Below are 13,280 nucleotides of genomic sequence, written 5' to 3'. Positions count from 1 at the left end.
CACTAACGTCGAAGTTCAAATAATGAGTCATGCGCCAACTTTCTGGTCCCTGTCGGTGTTTTGGAATGGACTTGTGGGAACTGCTGGCAACTTATGTAGATGTGTTGTTGTTCGCAACAACTCATGAAGTAACGCACCTACATGAAGTAATTACAGATACATAATACACAATATTGTAACATGGAAAGTAAAACTGCACCAAAACTAGGGGAAAAAACACAGCATTGTGGTTCTATCTAAAGAGAATCCCAAGCGCCAGGCAGGCCTTGACTGTCGTTATAGCTGACTTCTTGCACGGAATCATTTATTTGTTTGCAAAGGCTCAGGTACGTTAATTTAAATATGTTCTTATATATACACTACTGGCCATTAAAACTGCTACACCACGAAATTGATGAAAATACACTGCTACACCACGAAGATGACGTGCTACAGACTCGAAATGTACCCGACAGGAAGAAGATGCTGTGATATGCAAATGATTAGCTTTTCAGAGCATTCACGCAAGGTTGGCGCCGGTGGCGACACGTACAACGTGCTGACATGAGGAAAGTTTCCAACCGATTTCTCATACACAAACAGCAGTTGACCGGCGTTGCCTGCTGAAACGTTGTTGTGATGCCTCGTGTAAGGAGGACAAATGAGTACCATCACGTTTCCGACTTTGATAAAGGTCGGATTGTAGCCTTTCGCGATTGCGGTTTATCGTATCGCGACATTGCTGCTCGCGTTGGTCGAGATCCAATGACTGTTGGCAGAATATGGAGTCGGTGGTTTCAGGAGGGTAGTACAGAACGCCGTGCTGGATCCCAACGGCCTCGTATCACTAGCAATCGAGATGACAGGCATCTTATCCGCATGGCTGTAACGGATCGTGCAGCCACAGGACGTTTGCAGCAGCATGGACTATAAGCTCGGAGACCATGGCTGCGGTTACCCTTGGTGCTGCATCAAAGGCAGGAGCGCTTGCGATGGTGCACTCAACGGCGAACCTGGAAGCAAGAATGGCAAAACGTCATTTTTTTTTTTTCGGATGAATCCAGGTTCTGTTTACAGCATCACGATGGTCGCATCCGTGTTTGGCGACATCGCGGTGAACGCACATCGGAAGCGTGTATTCGTCATCGCTGTACTGGCTTATCACCCGCCATGATGGTATGGGCTACCATTAGTTACACGTCTCGGTCACCTCTTGTTCACATTGACGGCGCTTTGAACAGGGGAAATTATATTTTAGATGTGTTACGACCCGTGGCTCTACCCTTCATTCGACCCCTGCGAAACCCTACATTTCAGCAGGATAACGCACGATCGCATGTTGCTGGTCCTGTACGGGCCTTTCTGGGTACGGAAAATGTTCGACTGCTGCCCTGGCCAGCACATTCTCCAGGTCTCTCACCAACTGAAAACGTCTGGTCAATGGCGGCCGAGCAACTGGCTCGTCACAATAAGCCAGTCACTACTCCTGATGAACTGTGGTATCGTGTGTAAGCTGCATGCGCAGCTGTACCTGTACACGCCATCCAAGCTCTGTTTGACTCAATACCCAGGAGTATCAAGGCCGTTATTACGGCCAGAGATGGTTGTTCCGCGTACTGATTTCTCAGGATCAATGCAGACAGCTTTCATATGACTAGAAATTTAAGTTGTTTAATGATTTCTACAATGAACGAAAATTCTTATCCAGTATCTCACATACGTATTTGCAAAATAAAGAGACGAAGGTCAAAAGTAAACAATGATAGTAATGAAACTGCTCAGCTGTGTGCTGAGGAAGGTGCTGAACAACTGGTAATATCAAAGAAGGAAGAGGTAACTTAATGCTATACATTATCTGCCGACGAGGGAAATGCAATAAGAGTATGTAAGGAGTCATTTAGTGACATCTCGGTTTGACCAAAAGAAAAGTTCAGACATTATCATTATAGAAGCAGAGTGGTGAGATTATCTGTGAAGAGAAGCGAGGAAATTGGGCAAAATACTGGAAATCTACAGAAGACGATGAAAAACTGTTCGTTGATCATATTAAGGCCATATCATGGCAAGAAAGCCATTATTCGAGGGGAAAAGTAGCTGACAAGGAATACTTAAGTGAAGACTATAAGGTTTTTAGTTTATTCAAGGAATTTCAAAAGCAACATGAAGACACTAAAATCACAAACCACTTCTGTGCAAAACCCTTTTCAGATAAATTCTACAAACTAAAATATCATCGTTTGTCGAGTGACTTGTTATGAATGTATATTGTTAAAAAACAATTTGAGATGTGATCCCAATAATACATAGTAAAGTGCGGCTAGAACCGCATCACCGAAAAGCAAAGATAGCTATGGATCCCATGGAAGGTGACACAATCAAGAGTCAAGGCCTTATTCGGAAATATGTGCAGCTACAATGGATTTACAAAATGTGACTTCCTTAATTAAGTCACAGTGAAATGTAATATCTGCGGCAACTCTCAAATAACACATTTTGCATTCGTGTTGGTGCTAATCAAAACAGTCACATGAGGCCGTATGTGGCAGGGGTGGGAATGAAATTGCTTCCCGTATACACAGTCTTTACATTCAAACTTACTAGTTAAAAGAAACTCATAATGTGGAATGACAACTGCTGTGGGGAAAACAAAAATAAGACGATGATGTTTCTGTGGGTTTACCTAATAGCAGATTATGTCTTGCGATCGTGATTATGCTCGCATTGCGAAACGAAATAGGCTAACTGTGTGTGAATTACAAAAAGATCTAGTTCGCCTAATCACTGAATCTACGCACACAACACCGTTCACATAGACTGTTATGCAAGTAACAAACTTTCACGACGGCAACTCTTAATGCAGCTGAAGAATTTAAGAAACATTAAATCTTGAAGAGGGACGTGATTTTTAACAGGTGCAGCTGGATACACTATACTGATAACCTAGCTTTTCTGAAGAAAAGAGAAGCGAAATAGGAGAAGTGGTTTTCCAAGAACCTTGTCAAATGAGTCAAAATGGGCGTGAAGGCACTTATCAGTATTTATGCGTAAGCCATTGCACACAGAACGTTTCATTTTCTCCAGATTTTGTACAGTTTTCTTCTTAAACCAACTAATGTTGAATAAACACCTACACTACAAGAAAACTGTAGCTTTTGTGTTTGTGCAGTGTTCCCCAATTTTTATACTGCTTTTGTGTTAGTGCAATACACATAGTGTTCATTAACTATCAACCTGTTTTTTGGGGCTTGATCCATAATTTTGCCACATACCATAATTTTTAAGTGACGAATCCAGAAATATGCTACAATCCCCTGGGGTCGCTCTCATCGATATCACGAAGACAATATTTATAGTGTGCACAGAGGCATTTAAAGTATTGTTGTACCTTGACCCATCAGTAGATGCAGGATGTTTCGTAAATTCACATTTAAAACATCTAGGACTTCTAATGTTTTGAATAGGAACTCATGTCCGGAAACCATTACCAATTTACGACAGTTTCAGTTGAATGACAAAATCTTCTCGGGTTGACAGCCGAATTAAATTGTCGTTCTCTTGCAACGTTTCAGCAAGTTTCTTATTTGCCATATTCAGGCGAAGTATCGAGTTCACGTCTCGTCCGAACCCGACACTCAGTCTGAAGATGGAAAGTAAGAAGCTTTCTGAAACATAGCTGGAGAACGACTCATTGACTCAGCTGTCAACCTGAGAAACTTTAATCATCGAGATTCGCCGAGAAAGCCTGCATTCTCATATACTTTCAGTGCAGATGTGTAACGCTTCCACGTGTGCTTCCACTCAAGTTACCTGGTCCTGCATATTCGATCTTCCTACAAAATGAGTTGAACCCATTCTTATAAGCTGTCCCACTGGGTGTCCGTCAGAAAGTATGGTTTCAGCATGATGGTGCACCATCTTACTTCTCACGTGCGGTCCCGGAAACATGTCAACAGTTGATACGATGGAAGATGGATAGGCCGTGTTGCCGCCGCGAACACCAGATTTAACTCTTGTGGACTACTACTCGTGGGGTCATAAGCAAAGTTTAATTTACGAGACACCTTTAGATACAGAAGAAGATCTGCTAGCACGAGTTCTGGCCGCTGCACTAGAAACTGAGGAGACGCCATGTGGGATAGAGTGTGTACCAGAACATGCTTCATAGGTAAAATGTCTGTAACAACTTTGGTTGTCGCCACATGGAGCCGCAGTTGTAATGCATCGGTACTGTTCTGTAGGGGCAGAATAATGTTTTGGAAAAATGTAAACATGTAATGTTTTAAGTGTTAATGCAAACAAATGTGAATAAGTGATAAATAGATGTTTCGTAACGTTTCCTTTCGATTTGTTCCCTAGTAATTGCACTGCGTCATCCCTGACACAGTTCCTCAAGTATAAGTAGATACATCTGAAATGAAACCGTCATAGAACGGGAAACGGTACGTTTCTGGACATGAGTTCCTATTCAAAATATTATGTACTCACACCGTGTTACTAATGGACGCCGAAATGCACGCGTTTTAGCTCACGCAGTTTGGCGTGAGGAGGGAAGAACTCTACTGACGTGAGGTCTGGAACATGAGGAGGAATTAGAATTCAGAAAGCGGACATAATTAGTTTGATACTTAACTTTAATCCATTAATGATGAACGTCGCTCTTGACGGTACATGAGTCACAACATTATCTGCTCAGAATACATTATTGAAATAATGGCGCCTTGCTAGGTCGTAGCAAATGGCTATGCTAAACTGTAGTCTCTGCAAATGAGAGTGTATGTAGACAGTGAACCATCGCTAGCAAAGTCGGCTGTACAACTGGGGTGAGTGCTAGGAAATCTCTGTAGACTAGACCTGCCGTGTGGCGGCGCTCGGCCTGCAATCACATAGTGGTGACACGCGGGTCCGACGTATACTAACGGACCGCGGCCGATTTAAAGGCTATCACCTAGCAAGTGTGGTGTCTGGTGGTGACACCACACTTACAGTAATCCATATATGTATTGAAACGTCCCCTTTGAAAAATTGTACAAGACTGGTCTATGTGTAACGTCCTCTTTGAACAATTATACACGACTGTGCTTAAACTGACACACAATAGTCTTTAGCGCAACGCAATCTGACTTCCAAAAATCCCTACGAAAGAACGGCCCTGACTAACATTAACCTATACGTTTCACAAATCACTTACCTCACAAAAATCTTCGTTACTCAAGCTACTGCAATACAGCGAGCGCCACTACTGCCAGCTAAATAAAAGATTCAAACTACTGAAGGCACTAACTGCTGATAGGCATAGTTAGGAAATGACAGATTTTAATACAGAACAAACAATGTATTTACCTTAATAGTCATAATATATATAGCAGTTCATGACACCAATTCTTACAAATTTCAAAACTCCGCCATCTCTCTCCCCACGTCCACCACTGCTGGCGGCTCACCTCCAACTGCGCAACGCTACGCACTGTTCACATCCAGCTGCCGCTATATTGTCCGCAAGACTCTTCAATGGTGATTGTGCGCCTGCACAGTCAAACAGATGGCTGCTGGCCATCTCTACAAGGACTACAGTGGGTCTGCATCTTTGATGGCCCACCAATACCATTATTTCTACAAGGACTGCAGTGGGTCTGCACCTCTGGTGGCCCACCAATACCGTAATCTCTACCAGGACTACAGTGGGTCTGCTCTTTGATGACCAACCTACCAACATTCTTCATAACTTCGACCGACTCTGCTGTGGGTTTGCTCTGTTGTGGCCCATTACCTGTCTGATTCTTATCAGCACTGTCTTTCTGTTGGAAGGACAACACTACTTCTTCAAGACTGCCTAGAAAACCACTACTTCCGTGTGCATTTTCTTTTACTACTCAGACTTTGAGAAAAACACTGCAATTTTACTTTGATGAATGATCAGGACTGTCTTTATGGACTGTGAGAAAATTTTAGCTTTTGACCAACATTGTATCAATAAGTGTGTGCATTTGATTTCTTTGCTATTGTAATCATAATTATGAAAAAAAAAAAATTCAAATCTGTATTGGCCACTGCCCAAAACAATTTGTAAATTTTTTTGTGGCGAGCATGGGGGCTATGTAAGTAGGCTGTTTAGGTTTTTTTTTATTAGTAACGCCGCCGCCACGTAGCGCTCTGTATAAAAATCACTGGCTGTGCCGTGTGCAGTCTGTGGCTGGTTTGCATTGTTGTCTGCCATTGTAGTGTTGGGCAGCGGCAGCTAGATGTGAACAGCGCGTAGCGTTGTGCAGTTGGAGGTGAGCCGCCAGCAGTGGTGGACGTGGGGAGAGAGATGGCGGAGTTTTGAAATTTGTAAGAATTGGTGTCATGAACTGCTACATATATTATGACTATTAAGGTAAATACATTGTTTGTTCTCTATTAAAATCTTTCATTTGCTAACTGTGCCTCAGTAGTTAGTGACTTTGAATCTTTTAGTTAGCTGGCGGTAGTGGCGCTCGCTGTATTGCAGTAGCTTGAGTAACGAAGATTTTTGTGAGGTAAGTGATTTGTGAAACGTATAGGTTAATGTTAGTCAGGGCCATTCTTTCGTAGGGATTTTTGGAAGTCAGATTGCGTTGCGCTAAAGACTATTGTGTGTCAGTTTAAGCACAGTCGTGTATAATTGTTCAAAGAGGACGTTTCACATAGATCAGTCTTGTACAATTTTTCAAAGGGGACGTTTCAGTATAAACTAGGATAAAAGACTTCTCAGTGACGCTGTTTCAGGTTCTGTCGGTATGTCTCCAACCGTTAAACGTCAGAAGTTCGTGGATGTCGGCCTAGGCGCCCTACTGGACGCAGGAGAGGGCGCCGCAATCACGCTGGTGGCTGGAGAAACCCAACTGGTGGTGCACAGGGCCGTCCTGGTGGCAAGGAGTCCCGTGTTTGAGGCCATGTTCCGCCACGAAACACTGGAGGCCAGAAGAGGCCGGGTGGTGATCCCGGACGTCGAGGGCCGAGTGCTGCGTCAGCTGGTGGTGTACCTCTACACCCTCCAGGTCCCCCAGTCTGCCAGCACGGCCCCTGAGTTGCTCGCAGCTGCGGACAAGTATGGCATTTCAGGATTGAAGGCAGCGTGCGAGCAGCAGGTGGCTGCACAGGTGACCGTGGACAACGCGGCGGCCACAGCCGTGCTCGCCTTGAGGCATTCGTGCCCCAGCCTCACAGAGGTCGCCGTCACATTCATCAAGTCCTACAGGGACCAGGTGATGGCCACTGAGGACTGGGTGAAAGCTGTGCACCATCATCCTGACGCTGTACTCGAGCTGATTAACCTGCTTACAGATGACAGGTAAGAACACTAGATGCTTGCCTATTCCTTTCAGCTCCATATCTTTTTCCTCCATTCTATAGTGCTCGTCATTTACGGCGGCGGCCGAGTTTAGGTTTGTTCTGCGCATCTGACGTCACAAAACACAGTCAGCCAATGAACACAGAACGACGTTGCCAGAGCTCGATTGCAGTGCTGAGCATGGGCGAGTGTCTTCAGTTTTACAAACGTTCAGTCATCAGTAAAGTATTTGAACGAAAGCAATGTCTTGATAGCAGACTATCTTTTATAGAAAGTCTGAAAAAAGCATTCTGTATACCAGTTGCTCCATATTCTATTAATTAATTAAACCAAACAAGCAATAAGCCTCCTAATTCAGACGGTAGCAAGGAAAGGTGTTTGTATCATTCTCACAAACTGCTTTTTTGCAATAAAGAACAGCGATAATTGTTTATTTCTGTGGAGTGCTTCCTGTAAGACCTTCGGTACACACACCATCAGATTATTTGACTTGTCGCTCTAACCAAGTAGGCGAGTGTCAGTAATATGTCTCGTGGTCTTATCGTGGCATGTTTATCTTCTGCCGTTAGGTCAGACGATAGAAATGCCATTTGCACACTTAGAGTAGCAGATTGACAGTGACCAACTTTAAACTGAACATGATTAATTTTCACACACATTTATTAAAATAATAATAATCATAAACCTTACTTAACTTGATTCTGGATGCTATTTACAATTGACAATCTGAAGTTCCTTTGGTCTTGGTACGTTAATCTTATTCTCACATATCTCTGATACTTGAGAAAGTCTCTATTCATCTTTCTTCATGGCTGTGTACAGGAATATGATAATGTTATTAGGCGCAGACTGAAACTTGACTACAGACTAATGCAGACTGGTGCAGACAAATGGAGATTTACTAATCGGAGGTCTGTACACCCATTATACTATCTTGAGCGTTCAGGTATCACTGCGCGAGTGTGATCCGCGAGGAGAAATGTTTCTACATTAGCAGCAATCTCATTGGCTACGAGACATACTAATACGCGAATCGGCGGAAGCAGAATTTGGTCCGTCTCCAAGACAGCGCCATCTCGTAGTGCGGAGACGGACGAGCGCTGCGCCTGCGCTGTTGTGCTTAACGGGCGCGCTCTAGTGGGAAAGTTGTGTACGCGCTGACTACGCGGAACTATGTACACAACAATTTCCTATTGTACTTCGACGAAACGTCAGTAATTCGTAGCCCTACCAACAGTGTTTGTCGGTATTTTGCGTGATGTTTTATAGTCCTCCAGGAGGTCGATTGAACGACGAGCTGCGTTAGCGTAATGGTTAAGGTGTTTGGCTGCTAAGTCCAAGGTGCAAAGTTGTTCGGTGATTAATATTTATTTAGAAACAATATCGAAGTGTCTTACGTCATGAATTTTATTCGTTTCAATGTAATTTTTTAAATTCTAGTGCTTTGTCTCTTCATTGTAATCATAATAAGTTTCCGGTTTTTCTAATTTTGTCCTCCAACATTACTTTTCACAGCAACTAAAAACAGTGAAAAGGCACACATACAATATTCATGTTATCTGTTTTGTTCGTATATCTTCTCTTCTGCAATCGCTGTTTTACTATTCATATTGAGATATATTCTTTTGCGACAGTATTAAAAGTATTATTTAGAGCAGAATTTCGGCTCGTACGTTGATGAGCTACTTGATTGTCTGACGCAATTCTTTGCTTCGCTGCTTTGGCAACATCATATTCAATGTTTTCGTCTACCTATGTTTTGGCAAGTATTTGCTGTCCGTTGTGACAAACGCAAATTGTTTGCGCACTAAGCCTCACTGACAATATATTTTAGTTTCTATGTTGTATTACGCCCACAATTCAGTTTTGTGTACTTCACCAACTTTGTTTTAATCAAAACGTTTTAGAAAAAATCGAAATGACTATGGTATAAATAAAAGTTTTATTACAGTCGCGAAAGACGAAATATTTTTCAATATTACATACGACACCTATTTGGTACCAAAATTAAATGAGATATTGTTTTACAGTAAATTTTATATGAAATTTAGGTATCTTCTCCACATTTCATTCTCAACACTGTCGCAACTAAAAGCGACCATACGGAAAGTATACGCTATGGACTTTTACCTCTGCAAACTCTTCAAAATTTCGTGCAATGGTTTACTACATTTAATGTTGCACAATAACTGCGCTAAATATCGAAACAAAATAAGTCATTTATGGGGGGAAGATACCAGTCAAGAAGATGTGTGAAAATCAAGTTTTTGGGCCACATCGTTTCTGTGAAATCGAATGATAAGTGTGTTAAAGCAGTCAGAACACCATGTGTCTCCACAGGCGAGCAGTGCAGTGATGACAAAATGGCGCGGAACGCAGGGAACACGTCTCTGTAGCAGCGAAAGGGTTAAAGCGGCCGTGCTGGCTTTACTTCATAAACTGCGCCTAAGTTTGCGAACTATACTGTACTATGGCGCTGCTTCTCTTGGCGCGTGCGTCGTTGGTAACTGGCAACGCGAGCCGCCAAGATAAAAGAATTGAACTATAGTAGCTTATGATCCTGGTTCCCAAAATGCATACTCACTCTGCAGTTGAATATGCACTGTTGCGGAACTTCATGGCAGATTAAAATCATCTCTTGGACTGGAACTCGAGTCCCAGACCTTCGCCTTTAGGGGGGGGGGGGGGGGGGGCGGCAATTGTTCTACTGACTGAGCTGTGCAGGCACGACTCTCTATACGTCCTCTCCGCGTTACTTTCGTCATTACATCCCCCCTACCTATTCTTACATCTGCTTAATCCACTGAGGTTACAAAAGTCATGGGATACCTCCGAATACCGTGTAGGACCTCCTTTTGCCCGGCCTAGAGCAGAACCTCGACGTGGCATGGACTCAACAAGTCGCTGGAAGTCCCTGCAGAAATATTGAGCCATGCTTCCTCTGTAGCCGTCCGTAACAGCGGAAGTGTTGGTAGTACAGGATTTTGTGCAGGAACTGACCTTTCCTATTATGTCCCATACATGGTTGATGGGTTCCATGTTGGGCGATCTGGGTGGCAAAAGCTTTTGTTAGATTTGTCCTGAGTGTTCTTCAAACCAATCACGAACAATTGGGGCTCAGTGACAATTCAGTTGTCATGAAGTTCATAAATGGCTGCAAATGGTTTCCAAGTAGTCCAGCCAGTGAACGTTTCAGTTGGACCAGAGGTACCAGTCCATTCCATGTTAATACAGCCTATATTATGGAGCGACCACCAGCTTGCACAGTGCCTTGTTGACAGGGCTTCATGGGGTTTACGCCACACTCGGAACCTACTATGAGTTCTTACCAACTGAAATAGGCACTCACCTGACGAGGCCACGGATTTCAGTTGTCGAAAGTTCGACCTATTAGGTCATGAGGCCAGGAAAGGTACTGTGGGCGACGTCATGCTGTTAGCAAAGAGCCGGCCGCTGTGGTCGAGCGGTTCTAGGCGCTTCAGTCCGGAACCCCGCGGCTGCTACGGTCGCAGGTTCGAATCCTGCCTTGGCCATGGATGTGTGTGATGTCCTTAGGTTAGTTAGGTTTAAGTAGTTCAGTCTAGGGGACTGATGACCTGAGATGTTAAGTCCCATAGTGGTTAGAGCCATCTCATCTGTTGGCAAAGGCACTCGCACCAGTCGTGTGCTACCGTAGCCCATTAACGCCACATTTCACCGCACTCTTCTAACGGATACGTTCATCGTATGCCCTACATTGATTTGTACGGTTATTTCACACTGAGCTGCTTGTCTGTTACCACTTACTCTTCGCAAACTCCGCTGCTCTCGGTCGTTAAGTGCAGGCTGTCGGCCACTGCGTTTCAGTGGTGAGAGATAATGCCTGAAATTTGGTAATCTCGGCACACTCTCGACAATGGGGATCTCGGTACGAGGGTCGGTCAAAAAGTAATGCCTCCCATTTTTTTTCTACTTAAAAAAATTAAGTTAAGTGAAAAATTTGAATTTGGCGCCATTCCTCAAACCTTCTTCTGCAATCCACTGCAGTAGTAACTTTCTGTGTCAACAGGTGGCAGCACAGCAGAAGTTTGTAAGAGGGCCGACATCGATGTTCGTTTGAGACAGCGTTGTGTGATTGAATTCTTGAATGCAGAAGGTGAAACGCCCATACGCATTCATGAAAGACTGAAGAAGGTGTATGGTGTTGTGACAGTGGATGTCAGCACTGTTAGACGATGGGTTCGTCGTTGTAAGGAAGCTGAAGGGCAAACACCGTTGACTGACGAAAAGCGGAGCGGCAGGCCGGTGAGTGCAGTGACTCCACACAACATTCAGTAAGTTGATGACATCATTCGTGGTGACCGTCGGGTGACTGCAGATGAAGTGTGTCGCATTATTTCTCTTACTAAAGGCAGTGTGATCACGATTATTAAACAATTGGGGTACTCAAAAGTTTGTGCACGGTGGGATCCAAGAATGTTAACCGATCAGAATAAAGAGGCAAGGAAAACAATAGCCTCCCAACACTTGCAGCGCTTCCGTTTGGAGGGAGATGAGTTACTGAAAGAAATTGTGACCGGGGACGAAACATGGGTGCATTTTTTTGAACCCGAATCAAAGAGGCAGTCAATGGAGTGGCGTCACACAAGCTCGCCGAGGAAGAAAAAATTCAAAACTGTGCGATCGGCAGGGAAAGTTATGGCAACAGTTTTCTGGGATACAGAGGGTGTGATTCTGGTTGATTTTTTGGAGCAGGGATGCACAATAAATTCTGTTCAATACGTCACAACCCTCAAAAAACTGAAAGCACGTCTTCAGCGAGTTCGCCCAACAAAATCAATGGCAGATGTTCTTCTTTGCATGACAATGCAAGACCACACACCAGTCGTCACACCTCTGACGAGATTGTCAAAATTGGATGGGAAGTTTTGCCTCATCCCCCATACAGCCCTGACCTGGCACCATCAGACTTCCATCTGTTCGGGCCACTAAAAGAAGCTCATCGTGGGATTCATTTTGAAGATGAGGAGGCCGTCAAAACATCCGTGCGTCAATGGCTTAGGAAGCAGAGCTGTGATTTTTACCGTGCTGAGATACATGCCCTTGTTCAAAGATGGACCAAAACTGTAGAGATGGGCGGAGATTACATTGAAAAATGACAAAATGATCCTCAATGTTGTGGTTTTCAACCTATGTAATTGTATTTAAATTTCCTGACAATTAAACGTAGAAAAAAAATTTGGAGGCATTACTTTTTGACTGACCCTCGTATTTTTTTCAAAATAGAAACAAATTTCATTTAATTAAAAAGTAATAATTGTGTAGCGGTATTACCACCATCTGTGCATATTGCAAGCCATCATACAGTGTGTGGAGGAGGGTACTTTGTACACTCCTAGTCATTCCCACTCCTTATCGTTCCTGTTCCACTTGGAAATGGATCGAGGGGAGATTGGCTGTCTATATGCTTCGGTGCAAGCCCTGGTTTCAATTATGTTGCCTTTGGAGCCCTACTTGAGAAGTGTTTTGGTGGCAATATGAACATACAGCAGTCTGTTGCAAAGGCCACATGTCGGAAAAATTACAACCATTTTATGTTCAACGACAACAAGCTATCATTCAAGAGGATGTTGCTGCCTTGTACACTATGGCAGGTCCTGTTTTGCCAGTGCAATGCTATATCGCACTGGCGTTTACGAAACAAATCGTGAGAGCATGTCCTGTAACAGAACCTCCTAACGTCACCTAGTAGAGAACCCTGTAAGATTCCTCCAATACACTTGAGAACAAATATGATGACATCTGACATATTTTGCTCCATAACTCGCCTGTAGTGTATAATATTTGTCATCCAACAGACAATCAATCGCAATAGCAGCAGATTCATGTATTCTAGTTTCGTAAGTAATTTGATAATCGCAAAATAGCATATTTCATGTCAGGGAAACACTATAACGAAGTATAAATCAGGTGGTGTCTACTTCATACTTAGAAGTTATGAAGTATTAAATAA

General features: G+C 43.5%; 1 protein-coding gene across 1 annotated transcript in view; it reads left to right on the top strand.

The window, feature by feature from the left end:
• Positions 1-13,280, top strand: part of LOC126272152 (serine/threonine-protein phosphatase 6 regulatory ankyrin repeat subunit A-like) — a 61,296-nt gene that overhangs the window by 28,399 nt on the left and 19,617 nt on the right. The window contains exon 2 of the mRNA XM_049974778.1: positions 6,724-7,288. Within this exon, the coding sequence (XP_049830735.1) occupies positions 6,735-7,288 (554 nt within the window). The 5' untranslated portion in view covers positions 6,724-6,734. The remainder of the gene's footprint in view (positions 1-6,723; positions 7,289-13,280) is intronic.

The sequence above is a fragment of the Schistocerca gregaria genome, chromosome 5, assembly GCF_023897955.1.
Source record: "Schistocerca gregaria isolate iqSchGreg1 chromosome 5, iqSchGreg1.2, whole genome shotgun sequence".
Taxonomy (NCBI): domain Eukaryota; kingdom Metazoa; phylum Arthropoda; class Insecta; order Orthoptera; family Acrididae; genus Schistocerca; species Schistocerca gregaria.
Note: the sequence above shows the minus strand (reverse complement) of the source record. Positions and strands in the feature narration are given on the sequence as shown.